Below are 24,268 nucleotides of genomic sequence, written 5' to 3' on the forward strand. Positions count from 1 at the left end.
CTGGCAGGCGTGAGGTTTTGTGTGCGCCCTGTAAGAGTGGAGTCTCTGTCTCCCCCAGCCACGAGGGGCTCCCGCAGGTATGGCCTACTGGCCTTCAAAGCCAAACGGTCTGAGGGCTCTTCTTCCTGGTGCTGGACCCCCGAGCTAGGGAACCTATGTGGGGCTCAAAGCTCTCATCCGCCTTGTAATTTTCCTCTAGTTTGGGGGTCGCCCACCCAGGGCGGTATGGGATTTGGTTATATCACGATTTCTCCCTTCCTACCCATCTTGTTGTGATGCCTTCTTTATGTCTTTAGTTGCAGAAGATTTTTTTCTGGTAGGTTCCAGTCTTTTCACTGATGGCTGTTCTGCAGATAGTTCTGATTCTGATGTGCTTGTGCGAGGGGAGGTGAGCTCAGGGTCTTTCTGCTCTGCCGTCTTCCTCTTCCACTCTGTGCTGCCCCAAGCTGAAATTTTAAATTCACCTGAGAAAAGTTGGTAGGAATGAATACTGAGAAAGAAGGAAGTTCAGCAGTATGTATCCAAAGCCTCAAAGTATTTGACTCAGAAATTCCAGTTCTAGGAGCTGATCTGAAAGTAGGTCCCCCCGGGGGCCTCACAGGGCAAAGCCTAGTCTAGGGCCCAGGATCTGTGTGGTTCTGTACCGTATGCTTTTTTAAACTAAGAAATCAAATAATTATTCATTTTGAAAGTACAATGATAAACCAATGATGTAGTAACATAGATAACATTTTTTAATGAAAAGTAACTTTCATAAAGCAAAGCATGGTCAGTGAGAGGAGTGGCGCCGTGTGAGTTTTCTGCTCGTCTGTTTAAGGTGAGGCTTAGAAGACGGCTGCATTCTCTTGCCTGCTTCTGCGGTCAGTCTGCTTAATGTCACAGGTCGTGTGGCCTCTGGAAACTCCGCTCTGCACTCATGAGAGAATGAGAGCTAGCAAGCCAAATGGCGTTGTGGCGCTGGAGGAAGCAATTTTGACCCCCCAGGCTCCCTTGCAGGGTCCAAAGACCACACTTTGAGAAGCACTGCACTGACTATGAGGTGTGTAAAGTACGTCAGGGATGTTTAATGTATCTTCAATACGTATCAGAATATAGAGACTAGAATTTCAGAAGACTGTTCATATGCACTGGAAATCAAAGAGATCCACATTAAGATAACGAACATCTAGGTTTCAATGTCAAATTAACAAAGATTAAAAGAATACACAGAACCACCTGAGGACAGTGAATCAGCATTTTGTCCCACTGCTCGTGAAGTGCGGCAGTTGGTGTAATTCTTTAGGAGAACAATCAGGTGATTTGTATCTTTTGACAAAAGAGAAAGCAAAAGGATGAACCTGAGGTTGGGAGAAAATATTTGTGATATCTGCCCGTATCCCAACAAAGGGTTAATATCCAGCTAGTTAAGACAAAATGAGAAAAAGAGAACTCAACAGAAAACTTTATAAAGGCTGTTGACTGGCATTTAGGCTAATGAGCTGCTATAACAGATCCAAAAATACTGTAGCTGAAATAAGCGAGAAGTTTATTTCCCTCCATATAAGGGTCCAAAGGAAAGAAGGTGTCCCAGGCAGATGGAAAGCTCTGCTTCAGGTCATCACCTAAGGCTACGCATTAGCTAGAGAATCTCCCATCTTATCACATGGCAGCATCACTGTAGCAAAAGTTGCTGGTGGCCCTCACTCCCAGGGAAGGGGGAACAGAGAGGGAGGCCAGGGCACGCAGTCTTATCTTTAAGAAGATGACCCCAGAGTTGCACATATCACTTCTGCTCATATCCTGCTGGCAGGACTGAATCACGTAGCTACACCTAGGAACAGAGAAGCTGGGTCGTTGTGAGAGATTACTCACGTGTCCCATTAGGAAACGAAGAAGAGGAGAGTGGATGCTGGGGACCATTCATCTCTGCCACAGTGCCTCACAAATGAGAAATCCCCAAAGACCAATGAACTGCAAAAAGGATTTCAGCATCCCTCGTGATGAGGGGAAGTATCAGTTGAGCAGCACCAGCTGTTGGTTAAGAATTGGGGTGATGAGAACTCTGATGTTTCTGTCAATAATATAAATTAGTTCAACCACTTAGAGCAGTTGTCAAAACTAGTGAAGCCAGAGGTGCACACACCCCATGACCGTGCCCTTTCCCTTTCCGGTGTGTGTCCTAGAGACACACTGGCACTTGTGCACAGCGTGTGTGGATGTGAACATTCATTAAAGGACTGTGGACAGTAAAGAACAATTGCAGTCACTTGCTTCTGAAGGAGGATGGGATAAGCTAAGGAGGATAAGCTGTGTTTTAGTCACAAAATAGACTCATTCTTTTATGTTAACTATTATGTGTTAGATCTATGCACATCAACTTGGATAAATCCCAAAGCAGTGCTTAAAAAACCAACAGCAAGTTGCAAAGAGATGTATACAGCAGATTGTCATTTATAAGATGTTTTTAAAGTGTTTTACAGGAAAAATATAGAGTTAAAATATGACAACATGAACAGGGAGGGTGCATGCAGGGCCCCACGCTCCGCAGCCTCGGGGTGACTTAGCCAGAGCTCGGCGGGCCGGTGTGCCCAGAGCGGTGTTCTCGTGGTGCGGGACGCTCCTCGGTGCGAAGCCTTTGCAGTCTGCTGTGGTAGCCCTCAGTTTGTCCGTCGGAGCTGGGAAATTGCCTCAGTTATTTCTCTGATGATCTTTTTCCCTCGGTTTTTAAAGTGTGTTCCTTTCAGAACGCCTCTTTTTTTGTTGTTATCTGACTTCTTGGACTGACCTTCTAATACTGTTCTCATTTTCCTTTCTCCTTGGCCTTTTGTTCTACTCTGACTTCTTGAATTTTATGTTCCTACCCTTGGTGAATGAAAAATGTCGCCTGCCATGTCGGCAAACACAGGATGCTGCATCAGCCAGTGCCGCAGCCCCCAAAGGAGAGCCTCGGGGAACGCAGGATGGGGGCGGCCATGCCCCCTGCCAGGCCCTCAGCCCCTGCAGCCGCCCCGATGGCGCCCCCTGAGGGGGCTCGGGACGGGGAAGATCAGGATCGCGGCCCGTGGTGGAGGAGGTGCACATCGGAGGACTGATTTCAGTGAGCCCAGACTCTTGCATCTTCCCATAAATGGGGAAGCACCAAGTCCATTAACTTGGGATAACCTGGCTTTCTTTAATTACCAGTAGTCTTTTGATGTTCCGACTGCCTGGTCCTTGTTGCAGAATCCCGTTTATCCTGGCTCCCCACTCCCTTCTTCAGAGCAGTCCCTCAGAACTATCTGAGAGGCTGCCTCCGGGGCCTGAAGTCCTCAGAAAGTCCACCTAATATAGTTCTCAACTTTTAGGTTGTACTTTTTTTTTCCAGTCGACACTTTCTATTTCTGTTATCATATTTTTAAATTTCCAAGAATTATTTTCTGTTCTCCAGATGCTCTATTTGAATAGCAGCCTGCCACTGCTTCTGGAATGCCCTATTTGCTGCTCTCTTGGGATGTTATGGGTAGCCTTGTCTTAGGATGTTGTGAATGGTCTTGTATGGGAAAGCCTGGACTGTGAAGGTTTTGGTTCTGCTGTAAAGGGCTATTTGTGGTCATAGTGTTTGAAACCTGTGGTCTGAGAACATCTGGTCCTCTTCCCATGACAGTTCAAAATTTAAGCAGTCATAGTGCCTTCGGGAGTCCTCGCAAAATGTGGTCCTCCTCTCCCTTTCTTTCTGTTTCTCTGCCCCTTCTTCCTTTCTTCCTTCTCTGTCTCCCTTTCTGCCCCCCTCCCTTTTTATTTCTCTTTCTCTCCACATTTGTCTGTGTGTGTGTGTATGTGTGTGTGCGTGCGTGTGTGTGTGTGTGTGTGTGTGTGTGTATCCTGGTGGCTTTGTCTCCCTGGAGAACCCTGACTGATAAAGAGTCTGGTACTGAGAGTGAAGAGGGAGTTCTGAATTCTACAAGTTTTGGAATCTCTGGTCTGATTAGAGACAAGGAAAACTAGTAACTCTTCCCCCGGCGGTATGGAGGGCACTGGTGGTGTGGCAGTGGTGATACATGGCATCCCGTCCCGGGCTGCTCCTAGCCAGATATTTCAGAGAGGCAGGGCACTGCGTGACCATGTATTTGATACCTGATAACACTTCTGTCAAACTAATGAGTGTAATGAGATTGGCTGGCTGCCCTGACTCCACTGGACAACGTGTAGAAAGGGAAGGATGAGTTCAGGGTGCCCCATGAGGACTTGAACATTTCTGTACGTGCCCTGAAAGAAAACCTTAGCTCCCATAGCAACAGCACTGAGATTTCTGAAAGCCGGATCCAGAGCGTCAGCCTATCAGTGGCTGAATTATAATGTAAATTGAAATCCTAACTTCACATGGTGTGTGCTGTTACACCAAGGGCATCGATAGGAAAGAAATGGGATCCTGAAAATTGGAACGTGAAAATATGGGAAGATCCTGATGAAACTGGGAAAATAGAGCCCCTCAATTCTGATGAGTCTTTGCCAGTAAAAACCCTTACACCCCTATCTGAGGTGTAATGGCCTCCCCCGAGGTAATTACTTTGCAAGACAATGCAGAGATTGTCCTCAAGACCTACTCCCCAACACCCTTTGCTTCTAGGTGTATTGTTAGACTCAAGTCTCAGAAGATTCCAAAAGATGAGACACACAGTGTGACCCAGAAAGCATTGCGCTACACTTTGAAAGAACTGCATGATTTTCTAATTTATACAGACAGAAATCGGGAGAATGTGTGTGGGAATGGATATCTAGGGTGTTGGGGTAGTAGTGAAAGGAATATAAAGTTGGATCAGGACAAGGTTACCAAAATGTGCCCATTAAGCAGAGATCCTTGACTTGGTGCTATGGCTCGAGGAGTTAGAAAGGCTGTAGCAGTTTCTGTTGGTTGACTGCGATGTGGACTGAAAGGTGGCCTACATTGGAGTTTGAAATGTCAGAACTGCCTTGGTGTACTCCAGAGGAAGGGTCCCAGACTGATGAGGATTGGAATGATAGAGTAGCTTCATGATGTGAGACCTGCTTACCCACCTTGGCAGAGTCCAAGAGGACACACCTGTTACCATGACTGAGAAGTAAACTGTTAAGGGGCGTGCCAGCATCCTTGAAGAGTCGTGTGGTAGATTTTCTCGGTAGATCAGAAATTACAGTGGGAACTGCTGCCGCTGAGCTGGGATCCTTAAGAGCAGCAGGGATAATTGGATCCTGGGTGGCAAGGCTAAGTGGTAGCACTTAATCACCAAAGACAAGTGGGGACGGTTATTGTAATGGACAGCAGAGTCAAAGCAGCAATCAGGGTAGCCTGATGCCCAGAGACCGGTGGCGTTGGCTGGTTAGTTGTGTGTCCCTGGAATAGAAATAGATGGGCAGTCTACTCAATTCTTACTTGATCTATGTAAGCAGAAGAGTTCTCGGTTATATGAATAAGCATCTAACTTGAATTTTAAAAAGTCATGGCCCCTCAGTTGATTTCCAGACTTGAACCATTTTACAGGCCCAGACCCCTTGAATGACAGGGAAGGTGTCATTCATTCCCTCTTGAGGCATGAGGGAAGGGGGCAGGGCACAACCTTTAAAAGAATGACATAGCCATTGAAGATATGACAAAAACTGGTTAGAATCTACTAGGCCCAAGATGGTGGAAGATTCGACTTCCAGTAGACCTTGAGCTTCATTCTATGCTCATTGTAGTACATGAGTATGCTAAATGCAGCCCACAGGCACCATGACAGTTCCGAGGCTGACCATAAGAGGCCAGAAAGTGGGCAGTGGCCCAATCCAGGAAGTCCCCGCCCCTTCCCCAAAGTGGTTGTTAGGCTGTGAAATTACCCAGTTCATAAAAACTAATGCCTCCTGCGCTGCAGGGCCACCCTCCCTTCTGAGACAGACTAAATTCTGTCTATGGAATATGTATCTCTGTAAATAAACTTGTTTTCACTTCACCATGGCTCACTCTTGAGTTCTTCCCTGTGCGAAGCCAAGGACTCTTACTTGGTGGGGAGCTTCCCAGGGACTTAGGTGCCTGAGACCTGTGATGTGACCATCCTCTAGCGTCCCATTTTCCTGCAACACCCTTGTGAAAGGACCCCAGTGTGCTGCCAAATTTTATACTGTTAATCCTTCTCTCAGCCTTCCTCAGGGAGATCTGTGACATTTTACCTGGGTGACCATGCACTGGGGGAAAAAGTAATCAGACTCCTCAGGGACTACTGGACAATGGCTCTGAACTGACACTGATCCTAGGAGACCCACCTAGGGGCTTCTGGAGGTTAAGTGATCAGTCGAGTTTTAGCTCAGGTTTGTCTCACAGTGGGTGCAGTGGGCCCCCAAACCCATCCTGTGGTTATTTTTCCCAGTTCTGGGGCATCTAGTTGGAATAGAAGTACTCAGCAACTGGTGGAATCCCCATCTTGTTTCCCTAATCCCTGGAGTGACAGATATTGTGGTAGGAAAACCAAGTGAAAGCCACTAGAACTGCTTCTACCTAGAAAAATAGTAAACCAGAAGCAATTGTGCATCCCTAGAGGGATTGTGGAGATTAGTCCCACCTTCAGGGACTTGAAGGATGCATGGATAGTGAGTCCTGCCGTGTCTCCACTCAGCTCACTTACTTGCCTGTGCAGAGAAAGGTGGATCTTGGAGGACAGTGGATTGTCTCAGACTTAGTCAGTGGTGACCGGAACTGCAGTTGCTGTTTCAGATGTAGTTTCATGGCTTGAGAAGATTAACGCATCCTGATACCTGGTATGCAGCAGCTGATCTGGCACGTGCTTTTCCCCACCCCTTTTAGTAAAGACCACCAGAAGCAGTTTTGATCAGCTGACAAGGCCAGCAGTGCACCCTCACAGTCTTCCTTCAAGAGTATACCGACTTTTCAGCCCTGTGTCTTAATTCAGTTCACAGAGATCTCGATGCCTTTCTTTTCCACAGGATACCATGATATTAATGCTGACTGGACTGAGTGAGTAAGAAGTAGCAACTACTTTAGACTCATTAATAAGATGTGTGCCTATCAGAAGGTAGGAAATAAATCTGACAGAATTTCAAGGGCCTCCTACATCAGTGAAGGTTTCCGGGATCCAGTGATGTGTGGCTCATTGAAGTATCTCTGTGGTGAAGGATAAGTTGTTGCATATGGCTCTTCCTACAGACAGAAAGGAAGCACAATGCCTAGTGGGCCTCGTAGCATTTTGGAAGCAACACATTTCTCATCTGGTGGTGTTATTCTGGCACATTTACCAGGTGATTTGAAAGCTGAAGCTTTTGAGTGGGACCTAGAACAAAAGAAGGCTCTGAAATGGATCCAGACTAACACAGAGCTGCCCTCCCACTTGGGCCGTCATACCCAGCATATCCAGTGGTGGGATGTGTCAGTGGCAGATAGAGGAGCTCTCTGGAGCCTTTGGCAGACCTCTTTAGGGAATCACAGTGCGTGCCCTTAGAATTTTGGCATAAAGCCCTCGATCCTCTGTAGGAAACCACTTTCCTTTTGAGAAACAGCTCTTGGCCTGCTACTGGGCCTTAGTAGAGACTGAATACTTAACCATAGGCCACCAAGCTACCATGTGACCTGAGCTGTCCATCATGAAGTGGGTGTTATCTGACCCACCAAGCCACGAAGTTGGGCATGCTTAGCAACATGCCATCATCAAATGGAAGTGGGATATAAAAGATCAAGCTCAAACAGGCCCTGAAGGCACAGTTGAAGTTGCATGAAGAATTGGCCCAAATGACATGGCCCCACTCCTACTACATTGCCTTCTCTCTCCCAGCCTGCATCTACAGTGCGTTCCCTACTGGGGAATGCCCTACAGTCAACTAAGGAGGAAACACTGGGGCCTGGTTTACAGAGGATTTTGTGCAATATGCAGGCCACTACCCAGAAGTGGACAGTAGTGGCATGACAGTTCCTCTCTGGGACATCCTGAAGGACACGATGAAGGGAAACCCTTCAGTGGGCAGAACCGCAGGCAGTGCTCCTGGTCTTTCAGTTGTGTTAGGAGAGGCGGTCTTGCCGCATGCAGTCTTTTTACCCCGCCTTGGCCTCCTAAGGATGGGCCTTGGGACTGGACCACTTTCTTACCAAGAGATAAAGAGCCCACACAGCCTATGCCAGGCTTATTATATTGTGGGGGAATAAATAGTTTAAGCTGTTATGATCTCCACCAGTTCTCTTGTTCTGCTTAAGTGTGTACATTAGCGGCCCTCAGGCGCACCCCCAGCTTTCAGTACTTTAGACTCCGTGGGGAGGGGGAGGGGTCCCTCCACTATGGCACTAGAAGGATGTGCATAGGCTGGTTGCTGTGCATTGGCTGCTAGGGGGACCTGCTGGCCATGAGGGACCAGTGCCCACTATTGGAGCTGATCTTGCTCTGTCTCCTCTATATGAATAAAGCTTAATAAAGTGTTGCTCCATCCAGTGTTTGACCGTGTTGTGTTTCATGGTGACTCCAATACTAAGGTGATATGGGGAGAACTGTTTGGAGTCCTCGCCTGGGATTGGTGGCTGATGAGTAGTACTTTGGTCAAAATTTGCTTGGAAGAGGCAATGGCCAGACACAGAATTGTATACTGATTGTCTGTGGCCAGTGGTTTGGCTGGACATTCAGGGACTGGAAGAAAGCTGATTGGGAAATTTCATGACAAAGAGGTCTAGAAGTGTATGCATAGATCTCTCTGAATGGGCAAAAAGGTGAAGGTATGTCCCACGTGAATGTTCACCAAAGCTCAGCAGAAGAGGGTTGTAATAACCAAATGGATAGGAAAACCCATTCTCTGGATCCTAGTCAGCCTGTTTTGTCCAGTCTGTCCTGTTATTGCCCGATGGGCCCGTGAACAAAGTGGCCGTGGTGACAGGGATGGAGGTCATGTTTGGGCTCAGCAACATGGACTTCTATTTATTGAGACCAGCTTGGCTATAGCCACTGTTGCGTGCCCAGTCTGATAGCAGCAGGGATCAGTACCTGGTCTCTAATGTGGCACCATTCTCCAGGGTGTTCAGCCAGCTACGTGGTGGCTGGTTGATTACAGTAGACTACTTTTTACTGTGAATTACTGACTCGTGGCAAGTCAGTCTTCTCTTTTTTATCTTTAGGTTTCAACAATTTGACTAAAATGTGTCTCTTTTTGTTGATCCTACTTGAAATTTGTTGAGCTTCTTGGATGTGTCCATTCTTGTCTTTCATCAGATTTGGGAAGTTTTCAACCAATGTTTCTTCAAATAGATTTTCTGCACCTTTCTTTTTTGTCCATCTGAAATTCCGGTAATACATGTTGATCTGCTTGATGGCGTCCCATAGGTCCTTCAAGTTCTGTTCATTTTTATTCTTTTTTCTTTCTACTCAGACTGGATAATTTCAAATGTGTGACCTTCAAATTTGCTACTCCTTTATTCTCCTTGCTCAGATCTGCTGTTGACTCCCTCCAGTGAGTTTTTCATTTCAGTTATTGTACCTTTCAGCTCTTGAATTTGTTTGGTTCCTTTTCGTAATTTCTGTCTTTTTACTGAGATTCTTGTTTTGTTTTTCTGATTTCTTTCAGCTCTTTGTCCATAGTTTCCTTTAGCTCATTGCACATATTTAAGACAGTTAGTATATCTTTATCTAATAATTCAAATTTCAGGGCTTCTTCAAAGATGATTTCTATCAGTTTTTTAAAATTTTCTGTGAATGGGCTATACTTTCCTCTTTCTTTGTATGTTTTATAATCTTCTCTTTAGAACTACACATTCTAAATATTATGTTGTGGTAACTCTGTTATGGACTGAATGTTTGTGTCCCTGAAATTTATGTATTAAGTCCTAACCCCCAATATGATGGTATTAGGAGGTGAGGCCTTTGTGAGGTCATTAAGTTTAGATTAGGTCATGGGAGTAGAGCCCCCATGATGGGATTAGTGTCCTTCTATGAAGAGGAAGAGGCTGGAGAGAAACTGGCCATCTGCAAGCCAGGGAGAGAACTCTCACCAAAACCCAAATCTGTTGGTGCCCTGATCTTGGGCTTTGCAACTTCCAGAACTGTAGAAAGTAAATATCTGTTGCTTAAGCTATGCATTCTGTGGCAGCCCAAGCTGACTGGTAACACTCTGGTAATCTAACTCTCTTATGTGTCAGGGATCGTTGGCCTTTGCATGTTAAGGATTGGAACTGACATTTTGTGACTTTTCCAGACTATTTTCGCAAAGCGTGTATTCTTTGTTATGTGTGGTCACTGAAGCTCCCAAGAAGGGAAAAAGAAATAGGTCTGTCTTGTTAAATGTTCTGGCTGGAAAGCCACCTCAGCTCATGGTAGAAACCTCTGTGCCAGCCTCTCGGCAATCAGAAGTGCCAGTCAGAACTCACAACCCAGATTTTTGGAGGAAAGATCTTTATTGCCTCCAGCAGGCCATACTAGGAATACTTGCTGCTGTCCCACAGCTGCCAGCTGCTGTGGATGGTGGATGATAGCTGCTACTGCTTGAGAGCAGAAATTTAAATTTACTGGTTTCTCCTTCAAAGTCCCCGCTGGATGCTCCAAATGTTCTCCCTGACCCAGAGTTCCAAAACACTTGCTTTAGACAGTTTCTGCCAGTTCAGTCGTTTTGCTAGAGGGGCAGATTCCTGCAGCTTCCTATTCCACCATCTTCCCTGCTGTCACTAGTTAAATGGCTTTTATGAATAGATGCTGCACTTTTGTACCATTTCATTCCACGGCACATCTCTTAGATGTTTGCTGCTTTTCTGTATTTAGCAGTTTTTTCAAGGTAATGAGTTTGTTCTTTATCATCTTCAAAAGATGTTCAGTTGTTATGTTTATGTCCTTTTGAATTTATGGATTTTAAATTTTTGATGGGTTTCAATCCATTGCAATTAGAATCCTATTGAACTTAATTTTTTTAATCAACTGTACTTCAATTAAAACAACCAACCCACCCATTTAAAACATGGGCAGAAGAACTGAACAGAATTTTTCCAAAAGAGGAAGTGCAAATGGCCAACAGAAATATGAAAAGCTGCTCCGCATCACTAATGTCAGGGAAATGCAAATCAAAACCACAATGAGGCATCACCTCAGACCAACCAGAATGGCCTGTCATAAAAAAGAACACAAATAACAAATGTTAGCAAGGATGTGGAGAAAAGGGAACCCTTGTACACTGTTGGTAGGAATGCAAATTGGTGCAGCCACTATAAAAAAACAATATGGAGGTTTCTCAAAAACCTAAAAATAGACCACCATGTGGCCCAGCAATTCCACCCTGGACATATATCTGAGAAAAACAAAAACATTAATTCAAAAAGATACATACACCCCACTATTAATAGCATTATTATTATAATTGCCAAGATATGGAAGTACCTTAAGTGCGCATCACTAGATGAATGGATAGAGAAGATGTAGCATATATATGCAATGGAATACAACTCACTGATAAAAAAGGATCTTTTTTTGTGGCCCTTCATTCACTTTTTTTTTCACTTCAAAAAACCAGAATTTTGTAACTGGGATAAACATTTCCATTGCATCAAGAACAACCAAATACCCAGAAATAAACTTAACCAAGGAGGTTACCTGTACTCTGAAAACTGTAAAACATTGGTGATGGAAATTTAAGATGATACAAAGAAATGGAAAGATATCTTGTGCTCTTGGATTGGAAGAATCATATTATCAAAATGGTGGTACTACCTAAAGTAGTCTACAGATCCAGTGTGACTGCTGTCGAAATGTTCATGACATTTTTCACAGAATTGAAACAAACAATTCCAAAATTTATATGGAGCCATGAAGGACCCTACATTGCCAAAGCAATCTTTTGTAGGTCTTTTTTTTTTTTTTCTCTCTCTTTTTTGTTCTGTTATGGTTTGATGACTAGAGAAGTTCCTTTAACATTTGTTGTAAAGCTGATTTGGTGGTGCTGAATTCTTTTAGCTTTTGCTTGTTTGTGAAGCTTTTGATTTCTCCATCAAATCTGAATGAGAGCCTTTCTGGATAGAGTATTTTTGGTTGTAAGTTTTTTCTCTTTTATCACTTTAAATATATTGTGCCACTCCCTTCTGGCCTATAGAATGTCTGCTGAAAAATCAGCTGATAACCTTATGGGAGTCCCCTTGTATGTTATTTGTTGCTTTTCTCTTGATCATTTTAGTATTTTCTCCTTGTACTTACTTTTTTTTCAATTTGATGACTGTATGCCTTGGTGTGTTCCTCTTTGGATTGATCCTGTGTGGAACTCTTGGAGCTTCTCGAATTTGGATGACTGTTTCCTTTCCTAAGTTGGGAAAGTTTTCAGTTATTTTCTCTTCACAAATTTTCTCAGGTCCTTTCTCTTTCTGGGACCTCTATAATGCAAATGTTAGCACGCTTCATGTTGTCCCAGAGTTCTTTTAAACTATCCTCATTTCTTGTCGTTCTTTTTTTCTTTTTTCTGTTCTGAAGTAGTGATTTCCACTAATCTGTCTTCTAGCTCACTGGTCTGTTCTTCTGCCTCATTTAGTCTATTCTTGGTTCCTTCTAGTATGTTACTCATTTTAGTGATTTTATTCAACTCTGGGTATTCTTTGTATTTTCCAGCTCTTTGCTAAATACTTCACTTAGTCCATCTATACTCCTTTTGATTTCTCTGAACATCTTGGACATCATTACTTTAAACTCTTTCTTAGATAAATTGCCTATTTCCTCATCACTTATTTCTTCAGGAATTTTATCTTTTGCCTTGGCCTGGAAGATACTCCTCTGCTGCCTCATATTGTCCATCTTTCTATTTGTATTTTTAGGTAGGTTAGTTATGTTTCTTGACCTTGGTGAAGTGGCCCTCTGTGGGAGAGGTCCTATGCATCCCAGCAGTGCTCTCCTCTCTTGTCACCCAGGGCCAGGGTCCAGCCGGCTCCAGTGTAGAGTCTGGCCTGTGTTTGTGGGCTCCTTCCACAGGCTTTGGGATTGTTGTTTTCCTATTTCACACTGCTGGGTGAAGCCTGGTCCTGGACCTCTGGTGGGTAGGGCCCTATCTAGAGGATCAGGAAGTCTGCTGATGGGTGGGGCTGTGTTCCCACCCAGTGTGTTGTTTGGCCCGAGGCTTCTCTACAGGCTGCTGGGTGGGGCGAGGTCTTGGTGCTAATGATCCAGTGAAGATAGCCTCCAGGAAAGCTCATGTAGGTGAACACTCCTGGAATGTCTACCACCAGCTTTTATGTTCCCTGGGTGAGCTGCAGCCATTCTCTGCCTCCCCAGGAGACCCTCCAAAACCAGGAGGCAGGCCTGGACCAGGTTCCTATGAAATAAGTGCCTTTGCCCTTGGACCTGGCACATGTGAAATTCTGTGTACACTTCCCAAGGGAATGAAATCTCTATTTTCCCCCAGTCCCATGGAGCTCCTGGAGTTAAGCCCCACTGGCTTTCAAAAACAGATGTCCTGGGTCTCCTCCTCCTCCTAATGCCAGAAGCCTGGGCTGGGGAGCCTGACATGGGGCTTAGAACTCTCAATTCTATGGGAAGGCCTCTGTGACTTAATTATCTTTCAGCTTGTGGGCTAGCCACCCGGTGGGGTATGGGGCCCAATTATATCACCAGCACCCACCTCCTACCATCCTGCTGTGGCTCCCTCTGTGTGTTTCCAGTTGAAGAAGATCTTTATTGCTAGGTTCCAGTCTTTTTTTTTTTTTAATTGTTGTTCAGTTGTGGTTTTGTTGTAGTCACAAGGAGAGGCAAGCGGGGGGTCCTTCTACTCTGCCATCTTGACGAGGAAAGCTCAGTGTCTCACTGAACTTTAAACTGTCCCATCTTTGAGCATGTTGTGACATTTTTAATCCAATAATATAGCAAGGAGCAATGTCTAAGATTGTAAACCTTAAATTGTACAATATCATGAGTTCCTTGACAGCTTATGTGACTCTTAGTTACATCTTTAAATATAACCACGTTGGGGGAATGTTCTGCAGACAGATTCCAGGTGGAGCCCACGTTACAGAGCAGCAGAAAGGGAAGACAGAGAAAGAGCAAGTCTCGTCAGCAAGGTCAGCCTCCAGGGAATGTGTGTGCAGCAGCCTCTTGGGAGGAAGTTCCCAGCCCTGGTTGCCCACAGCTCATTCAGCAGCCATGCGATTCTCCAGTCAGACCTTTACCACTTCACATTCTGTGGTAAAATAGGACTACACAGTGAATTTTTAGAAAACAGAATTTATTTACATAATAATAAAATTCTGAGTTATACACGTCCTACTTTTTGGTATTATGTACGTCAACCAAGAAAGGGGGCGTAGCTAAAATAAGCAAAAGAATTTATTTGGTGTCTTGGAATTGCAACTCAGGGAGCACAGATTCAGGTAGCAACCTAAACTTTGTCCCACTGAGGAGTAAAAGTCAGAGATTTTCATTAGCAAGAAGAGGAGAGTTTAGAATCATCACCTCAGTTTTTTGTCCTAAAATTATGGTTGGAAGATACAGTCACAGTTTACATTTCATTGGGTGTCTGAGCACTTTGCATAGGTTACCAGGAAATCTGTTGTTAGGGTGTCCAGATTTTATCTTAAAAATGTGAACGCAGCAGTTGTGTGTTTCGCCATCCGCCTTAGCCCAGTTCAAGAGTTAAGTTTAGTTCCTGCTTTATCAGCACAAGATGGAGTTTGAATCCAAAAATGGAACCTGTTCAGTTAAGCACACAGGTCACATGTGGCTCTTTTTAAATGAAATGAAGACAAGCTGGTGACCCAGGTTTGATCACGGGAGTTTGCTAGGGAAATAATTGATCTGATTGTGTTTTCATTGGGATCTACGAGTAAGTAGTATTGTCTCAATCTTTATATGTTGGAAAATACCTTTATTTTACACTCTGAATGATAATTTCACTCTTCACAATTGAACCAAATTGAGCTCAGCATTTTGAAGATGTTTTTCTGTTGTCCTCTTTTTCACTCTAATGTGTCTGTGTAGATTTTTTAGAACAGCTTTCTAGTTTACGTACCAAAAAATTCACTTGCTTTATGTGCACAGTCGGTAATTTTTAGTAAATTTACAGTTGGACAAACATCATTATAATCCAATTTTAGGACCTTTCCATCACCCCCTAAGGTTGCTTCAAGCCCGTCTGCCGTCACTCTCTGTTCTCACCCTAGCCCAGGTCACCACCCATCTCCTCTCTGTCTGTATTGTTTAGGTTTGTCTTTTCTGGAGAATTAATGTGTGCCTGGCTTCTTTCACCTAGCGTTGTTGTTTGTGAGGTTCATCCCTGTTGGAGGATAAAGTACATTCCTGTATATTTCTGAACAAGAACTCTGCTGTATGGGTCTGTCACATGCTGTTCGCCCACTGACCGGTTTTGATGGACACGTTGTTTTTACTTTGCGGTTACCATGAGGAGTGCTCCTGTGGACACTCATGTACAGATGTTTGTATGGACATATATTTTCATTTTCCTTGAGAGGGAGATTGCTGGGTCTCTGTTTAACATGCTGAGAAACTGAGAGATTGTTTTCTAAAGTAGCTGCACCACTTTGCATTCCTGCCATGATGTGTGAGGGCTCCGTTTTCTCCGCATGCTCGCCAGTGCTTGTTATAGCCTGTCTTTCTTATTATAACCATCCCAGCGGGCGTGAAGTGGCATCTCACTGTGGCAGTCATTTTCACTTCCTAATGATAATGAGCATCTTCTCCTGTGTTTTTTTGTTCATATGTGTTTTTATTTCCAAATCCTTTGACCATTTTTTATGGTTAAAGGTTAAATTGTTATTACGGAGTTGTAAGAGTTCGTCATGTATTCTGGATACAAGTCTCTTTATCATATACCTGATTTGCGAATATTTTCTCCCATTCTGTGGATTGTCATTTCACTTTCTTGCTTGTGTTCTTTGAAGTATGAAAATTTTGAATTTTGATGAAGTCTAATGTATCTTTTGTTATTGCTTCTCTTTTGGTGTTACATCTAAGAATCCATTGCCTAGTCCAAGGTTACAAAGGTTTACTCTTGTGCTTTTTTCTAAGAATTCTATTGTTTTGGCTATTATATTTAGGTCTGTGATTCCTTTTGTGTTCGCTTCTGTGAATGATATGTGAAATGAGTCCAAATTCTTTTTCTGGGATGTGGATATCCAGTTCTATCAGCAACATTCGTTGAAAAGACTTGTTTGTTTCCCCATTGAATTGTCTTGTCACCCTTGTTGAAAACCAGTTGCCCGTAAATGTCAAGGCTTGTTTCTGAACTCTGAATTCTATTTCAGTGATCCATATGTGTCACCTTATGCCAGTACCACACCATCTTTATTTCTATAGCTTTGTAGTACATTTTGCAATCAAGTAGTAGAAATCCACAGACTTTGTTCTTTCTCAAGATTGTTTTGGCTCTTCTGGGTTGCTTGCATTTTCATATGAATTTTAGTATCAAGTAGCCAATTTCTGCACAATGGCCAGCTGGGATTTTGATAGAAATTGGATTGAAGCTGTAGATCATTTTGGGAGAGTTTTGCCATCTTAACCATGATGTGTTATAAAGCGACTTAAGCTTCCTATTTTATTTTTTGTGTTATTTGTTCCCTCTGTTGTTCATTTCTGGTTCTTTTTCTGCCTTCCTGTGGGTTACCTGAATATTATTTCAGAATCGCTTTGTGATTATATGTTTTGAATGTATCTCCTTATATAGATTCTTCATTAGAGTTGTGGTATATCTATGTAATGGAATACTACTCAGCCATAAAAGGAATAAAATAATGCCATTTGCAGCAACATGGATGGACCTAGAGATTGTCATTCTAAGTGAAGTAAGCCAGAAAGAGAAAGAAAAATACCACATGATACCACTCATATGGCTAATCTTAAAAAAAAAACACGACACTATAAACTCATCTACAAAACAGAAACAGACTCACAGACATAGTGAACAATCTTATGGTTACGGGGTAAAGGGGGTGGGAAGGGATAAATTTGGGAGCTTGAGATTTGGAAATGTTAGCCACTATGTATAAAAATAGATTTAAAAAGTTTCTTCTGTGTAGCACAGGGAACTATGTTCAATATATTGTAATAACCTTTAATGAAAAAGAATATGAAAACTGATGTATGTATGTATGTGCATGACTAGGACATTTTGCTGTGCACCACAAATTGACACATTGTAACTGTACTTCAACAAAAAATTTTAAAAATATATAGATTCTTCATTGGTCACTTTAGGTATTACATTATATAAACATAATTCATCGCTTTTTACTGTTGTTAACATTTTACCAGTTTGAGTTGGGTATAGAAACTTTACCTACCTTTGTGTCTCTTCACCTGATTTGTATAAATTATGTTAAGATAACACAGTCATCTTAACGTCATACATTCTTTGATAACACATCAAGGTTGTACTGTTTTATTTCAAGCATCATACATATTTTAGCAAGCTCAAGAAAAGAGGGCAAGTCTATTTTATTTCCCTGTATTTCCTTTTCTGTTTTTCTACTCTCCTTCCTGATATTCCAGGATTCCTGTCCTCATCAGTTCCTTTCTAATCCAGCCACTTCTTTGAGGCATTTTTTTTAAGGCAGACCTGCTGGCAGCAAATTCTCTGTAGTTTCCTTTCCTCTGAGGATAGCTTGATTGCCTCTTCATTCCTGGAGGATAGTTTTACTGGATAAAGCATTTTGAATGGACAGTTCTTTTCTTGCAGCATTCGAAAAACGTTATATACCTTCTTTCTGCCTCCATGGTTTCTGATGAAACATCCACTGTCATTTGAATTATTTTTCTTATATAAATAAGGTTTCCTGTCTCTCTTGCTGCTGTCAGGGTTTTTCCTTTGTCTATTTAGTATATCTTTATGTGTGGGACTATTCATTTTTTTTTAATCTAAGGGTTTATGTATTTTGGCCTAATTTGGGAAATTGCCAGCCATTATTTCTTTGAACACTTTTTCAGTCCCATATTCTTTTCATCTCCTCCTGGAATGCCAATGATATAAGTATTAGATCTTTCATTTTAATCACTCAGAAACTCAGACTCTTTTTTTTTTTAATTTTTTCTCTGTTTTTCAGTTTGGGTAATTTCTATCCTTTGATCTTTAATTTCACTGATTCTTTTATCTAGTCAAACTATGCTGCATGCAGTTTATCTCGTCCAGACTTTTTTTTGTTTAATGTTACTGTATTTCTCAGTGCTTAAAGTCCTGTGTGGTACTACTTTTGTGTCTTCTGTTTCTTTCCTGTGACTTCCTGTGTTTCCATTTGTTTCCAGCATGTTCATAATTGTCGAGGTATCTTTATGATGGCCCCTTCGGAATCCTTGTCAAGGTATCCTATCAATTTCTTCCTGGTTTTGGCATCTGTTGCTTGTCTTTTTTTTACTCAAGTTCAAATTTTTCTGGTTCTTGGTCTGGTGGTGAATTTTCGTTGTATCCTGGACATTTGGGGTATTATCTTAAAGGAAACTCTTGGCATTATCTTCTATTTTAGCAGGTCTTCCCCTGACATAGTGCTCTTGGGAGTTAGAAGCTAATTGTTTTTTACTGTCACATGGGAGTGAGAGTCCAGATTGGCCACCTGGCCCTCATTTATGCCTTGAGATGGGAAAGACATTTGCTACTACTGACTAGGGGTGGAATTTCAGGCTTCCCCATCTGCCTCTGCCAACACTGCCCTAACTGGGAGGATGAGAATTGTCTTGTCACCATCCCCTCTTGGCCTCTACTGACTTGTAAGATTTCCCTTATACTGCTGGCCCCTCGCATGGCCTCCTCTGACACCACGCTAGTTGAGAGACGTTCCCCTCAGCGCAGCTAGGTGCGGGTGGGCATCTAGGCCATTCACATGGCCTTCTCTGACTCTGTCCCAGTTAGTGGGAAGGACGTAGCCTGAGAGCAGCTGGGTGAGTGTCCATGTCGAGGCTCCTCTGTGGTGTTTGCTGATGAAGGCAGTAGTGGGCTGCACTTCTCTGGGGGGAATTTGGCTGGAGTAGAGCTGTTATTGACTGAAAGTTCTCTCTCAGCGGGTTTCCCCTTGTCCATAGGGTAGAGAGAGCAGCCTTCCTTTTATGTATTTATTTTTGTCTGCTTATCCAGGGTTCTGGCTTCTTCAGGACTCAATCCAGGATATGGTGAATAGAGAAAGAACTCAGTTCTTCAAAGAAGAGAAGTGCCAAGAGCAGGCATCCTTGTCTTGTTCCCGATCCTAGAGGAAATGTGCTCAGCTTTTCACTGCCGAGTGCGATGTTGGCTGTAGGTTTGTCTTACGTGGTCTTTATTATGTTGAGGTATGTTCCCCCTATACCTGCTTTGTTGAGTGTTTTTATCATAAATAGGTGATGAATTTTGTCAAAAGGTTTTTCTGCATCTGTTGAGATGCTCGTACAATTTTTGGTCTTTAATTTGTTAATATGGTGCATCACAGTGACTGGTTTGTGGATATCAAGCCATCTTGCATCCCTGGGATAAATCCCAGCTGATCACAGGAGTTTGGTCCTTTCAGTATGTTGTTAAGTTTTCTTTGAATGTATTTTGTGGAGGATTTTTACATCTCTGTTCCTCAGTGATATTGGCCTGTAGTTCTGTTGTTTTGAAGCATCTGTTTGGTTTGTATCAAGTGATGCTGGGCTTGTAGAATGAGTTGGGATGCATTTTTTCCTTTTTAACGTTTTGAATACTTTGAGAAGGATGGGCATTAACTCTTCTTTAAATGTTCTGTAGAATTTACCTCTGAAGCCGTCTGGTCTTGGACTTTTGTTTGTTGGGAGTTTTTTTGGGTTTTTGTTTGTTTATTTTTAATGATTCAGTTTCATCAGTGGTAATTGATCTGGTTATATTTTGTATGTCTTCCTGATTCAGTCTTGGAAGATTGTATGTTTCTAGGAATTTATCCATTTCTTCTAGATTGTCCATCTTATTGGCATGATTTTTTGTAGTAATCTTCCATGATTCTTTGCATTTCTGTGGTCTCAATTGTAACCTCCCCTTTTTCATTTCTGTTTTTATCTATTTGGGTCCTCTCCTTTTTTTCTTGATGAGTCTGGCTAAAGGTTTATCAATTTTATCTTTTCAAAGAACCAGCTCTTAGTTTCATTGACCTTTTCTATTGTGTGTTTTTTTTGTTGTTGTCTCTGTTTCATTAATTTCCACTCTGATCTTTATGACTTCTTTCCTTCTAACTTTGGGTTTGTTTGTTCTTCATTTTCTCCTCCCTTCAAGTGTAAAGTTAGGTGATTCTCTTGAGCTTTTTCTTGTTTCCTGAAGTGGCCTGTATCTCTATAAATTTCCCTCCTAGTACTGCTTTTGCTGCATCCTATAGATTCTGGATTGTTGTGTTTTTGTTTCCTTTTGTCTCCAAGCATTTTTTAATTTGTTCTTTAATTTCTCCTGTAACCCATTTGTTTTCAGTAGCGTTCTGTTTGGCTTCCATGTGCTTGTGTTTTTTGCAGTTTTTTTTTTTTCTTATACTTGATTTCTAGTCTCACAGTGTTGTGGCATAAGACTAGAGGTATCTTAAACTGCCCTTGCTTTTTTAAAATTTCTTTTTTTTTTCTGTTCAGCTTGGGTGACTTCAGCCACTGTGTCTTCCAGATCGCTGATCTGTTCCTCTGTATCATCTAGATGTTCTACTGTTGGTTCCTCCTAGTATATTTTCAAATTTCACTTACTGAATTCTTCATCTCTGTTTGGTTTTTCTTTATATTGTCTAAATCTTTTTAAACTCCTTGCTATGATCATTCATTCTTTCCCTGAGTTTGCTGAACTTCTTTGTGATCATTACCTTGAACTCTTTACTTAGGAGATTGCTTATCTCCACTTGACTGAGTTCTCCTGGGATTTTATCTTTCCCTTCGTTTGGAGTATATTCCTCTCTTGCCTCCTTTTGCCTAATTCTCTGTGTTTATTTCTAAGAATTAAGTAGATCGGTTATGTTTTCTGATCTTGGAGAACTAGGTTTGTGTGGGAGACATTGTTTGGTGCCCAGCAGCACACCCCGCTCTGGTCACCTGAGTTACATAATCTAGGGGTGCCCCCCTCATCATGTGAGCGGGTTCTTCTGTCGTGGCTGGGCCAGCTGCTGTGGGTGCGCAGGCAGGAAGGGCTGGTCTTCGCCCAGTTAGCTGCTGCCAAGCCTTGCCTTATGCAGAGTCTGCTGGCCACTGATGGGCAAGTCTGGGTCCCAGAGCTGCCGACTGAGTGGCCGCAGGGGTTCCTAGGGCTTGTCTCAGCCTGCTGGTGGGTAACCCACTCACTGTGCAGTTGGCTTTGGGCCTCGGGGGTCCTGGGACTGTTGGCTGTAGGTGCCGGCAAGTCCCAGGGCTGGTGCTGGCCTGCTAGTGTGTGGAGCAAGGGCCTTGGAACTCCTGGGGCTGATGCCGGCCTGCCTGTGGGCAGGGCCAGTCCCAGTGTGGCTGGCTGTAGGACCTGGGGTCCCAGGGCTGGCCCCAGTCTGTTGGTGAGCAGTGCCAGGTCCTTGTGTGGCTGGCTACAGGGCCATGGGTCTGGGGGTGGCAGGCAGAGTTGTTTCCCCATGGGACTGGCTGCTCCGTACAGGGTGCCCAGGGACTGCTGCCAGCCTGCTGGTGGACGGGGCCTGGTCCTGGTGCAGAGAGTCTCGACTCCAGAATGGCCCTTGCCAGCACCAGTGTCCTCCAGGGTGGTAGAACAGGCTCCCATAAATGGCTGCCACCCGCATCTGTGTCCCCAAGGGGAGTTCTGCTGGCCTCCCACCTCTCTGTCAGGCTTCTCCAAGTTCAAAAAGTGGGTCTGACCTAGGCTCCTTTCAAATTACTCCCTCTGTGCTGGGTCTGGGAGCGTCTGAGATTTTGCTTGTGTTGTTTAAGGGCAGACTTTCTGCTTGCTACAGCCCTCCAGCTCTCTCTTTTACAAATTCCACTGGCCTTCAATGTCAGACATTATAGGGGCTCATCTTCCAGCGTAATACCCCTGGACTGGGGATCCTGATGTGGGGTCTGGGCCCCTCGCTCCACGGGGAGAACTTCTGCAATTGTGATCATCCTCCCGTTTGTACGTTGCCTACCTGGAGATGTGGGCCATGAAATATACTGCGTCTCTGCCCCTCCTACCCATCTCATCGTAGTTCCTTCTTAATATCTTTAGTTGTGGAAAATCGTCTCTGCTAGTCTTTAGTTCCTTCTCAGCAGGATAGTTGCTCTGAAAATAGTTGTAATTTTGGTGTGCCCATGGGAGGAGGTGAGCTCAGGGTCTCACTACTCTGCCATCTTGTCCACTCTTTTATACTCTTTGTTGTTATTGTTTGTGTTCTGAATACACTTAAAAAGAGTGTACACTCAGCATTTGGATGATGTTTTCTGTAAATATCAGTCAGGTTGAGTTGGTTAAATAGGGTTGTTTAAAATTTCTATATTTGTAGTAATTTTATCTTCTGATGTATGAATCATGGAGAGAAATTTGTTAAAATCTACAATGATGATTATTTATTTTTTTTAGTTTTTGCTAATGAATTTTGGAGTTCTGTTATTGGATACATACGTATTTACTATCAGTAAATTTTCTTTTAGATTAACCCTCTTATTATTAAACATTGTCCCTCTTTGTCCCCAGTAACGACCCATGTCTTAATGTTTACTTTTCGCATATCTTTTCTCCAATTCCCTTCCTTTCAGTGTATCTGTGTCTTTGAATTTAACATTGTTTCTTGTAAACAGGATATAGCTGTGTCTTGCTTCTTTACCGAGACTCACAATGTGCCTTTTAATTAGAGAATTTAGACCACTTACATTTAGTTCGACTACTAATATGGTTGAGACAATTCCACCTTGTTGTTTCTTGTTTTCTGTTTATTCCCTTTGATCTTTACTCCTTTGCTTTTCCTTTCCTGCTTCTACTTTTTCCTCTTTCATTGGGTTTTTAGATAGTATTTCTTGATGCTATTAGGGGTTAGAGTTGTGCTGTCCAATATGGTAGCCACTAGCCACATTAAAATTAAGTTTGAAACTCAGTTCATCATTGCAGCAGCTGCATTTCAGGTGCTCAGCAGCCACCTGCCCCATTACTGTATTAGGCAATGCAAATTACTGCAGAAAGTGCTATTAGACAGTTTTGTAGAGATTAAGATCAAAATTTATTTTGGCCAGAATTACCCCAGGTCAAGTGAGAAAAGAGCAACATTCTAGTCAGAAGCTGTGTGTTTCAATTGTGTGTCTACAGTTCGGATTAGCTGTGTATCTACAGGCGAAACATCCCACTGCTCTTGGCCTTAGTTTTCTTCTCTAAAGCACAGGGATGATAATTTCTGCTCTTTCTGAGGTGGAAAAAAGTGTTTGTGAAAAAGAAAACTAGAAAAAGGTAACATTCTTTATAAAAGTCAAAGCAATTTTCAAAAAATAAATAACAACTGATTGACTAGTTTCTATGTTTCGTTTGCTTTTTTAGGTTGCTGACAGAGCTGGAATCTCCTTCTTGGTGGCCCTTTAGCTCCAGGCTTTGGAAGGTGCCATCAGAAACAAAACGCAGCGCGGGCGCCTCCGTGGCTAGTTCCAAAGCTTCTGGAAGAGAAGGGATAGTGATCAGAATTCCTGCTGTTATTTCCCAAAGAACAGAATCTCGGGTTAAACCAGGAAAGTTCACCGTCCTTGTTTCTGGGTTGGAAATCCACGACTCAGACTCCTTGCTCATGCACAGATTTGAAAGAGAAGATGTAGATGACATCAAGGTTCACACACCTTATGAAGTCAGCATCCGTCAGCGGTTCATTGGGAAGCCAGACATAGCTTATCGTCTGATATCTGCCAAGATGCCAGAGGTTATCCCCGTTTTGGAAGTGCAGTTCAGCAAGAAGATCGAGTTGTTAGAGGATGCCTGGATGTTCGGAAGCACTGCAACCGCTTCCCCAGCAGAGAAGGGCTACTCAGTCTGGCTTGCAGGTGAGTGATCATCAGAACAGCCTGTGCGCAAGACCGCTCATTTCACAGCCACGCTCAGCGCGCCCATGATCGGTACCCACCGTGATGCGTCACGTGGAGCGGCTGCTGGCTTCAGCTCACTAGCACCCGCCCATTTGCTTGTAAAGAGAAATAATTTCAGACCGTTTTCCTTAGTACTTGCCCTGTGAATCTCAAATCACTCAGGCTTATTATACACTTGAGAGCTTTGTGGGTTCCCAAATAAGTCAGAAATGGTTTGGGTGACTTTCAGAACAAAGGAAGGCTCCAGGTTAGGTGTCTTCACCCCTTTCCTCTGTTTGATTTGAGCACCAGCACTTCAGGGTCTTAACTTGCATCATCCCTGCCTGCTCTGGTGTGTCTCCAATCCCTCCACCCCGACCCCGCATCACTCGTGGTTTTCTTGGCATTTAATCGAGGTCTTCCCAGCCCACCTTCCAGATGTACATTTG

At 43.2% G+C, this 24,268-nt stretch overlaps 1 protein-coding gene across 8 annotated transcripts in view; it reads left to right on the forward strand.

The window, feature by feature from the left end:
* The window catches only part of SNAP47 (synaptosome associated protein 47), an 85,457-nt gene that overhangs the window by 18,687 nt on the left and 42,502 nt on the right, over positions 1 to 24,268 (forward strand). For 7 of the 8 annotated variants that reach the window (XR_004318914.1, XR_004318913.1, XM_032477271.1 and 4 more), the window contains exon 3: positions 23,308 to 23,798. Coding sequence is in view for 6 of the 8 variants with exons in the window: in XM_032477271.1 (XP_032333162.1) it covers positions 23,308 to 23,798 (491 nt within the window). In the remaining 2 variants the exon portion in view is untranslated. Of the gene's footprint in view, positions 1 to 19,055; positions 19,179 to 23,307; positions 23,799 to 24,268 lie in introns of those variants that run through there. The other variant, XM_032477274.1, reaches the window with a different exon arrangement.

Source organism: Camelus ferus, chromosome 3, assembly GCF_009834535.1.
Source record: "Camelus ferus isolate YT-003-E chromosome 3, BCGSAC_Cfer_1.0, whole genome shotgun sequence".
Lineage (NCBI taxonomy): Eukaryota > Metazoa > Chordata > Mammalia > Artiodactyla > Camelidae > Camelus > Camelus ferus.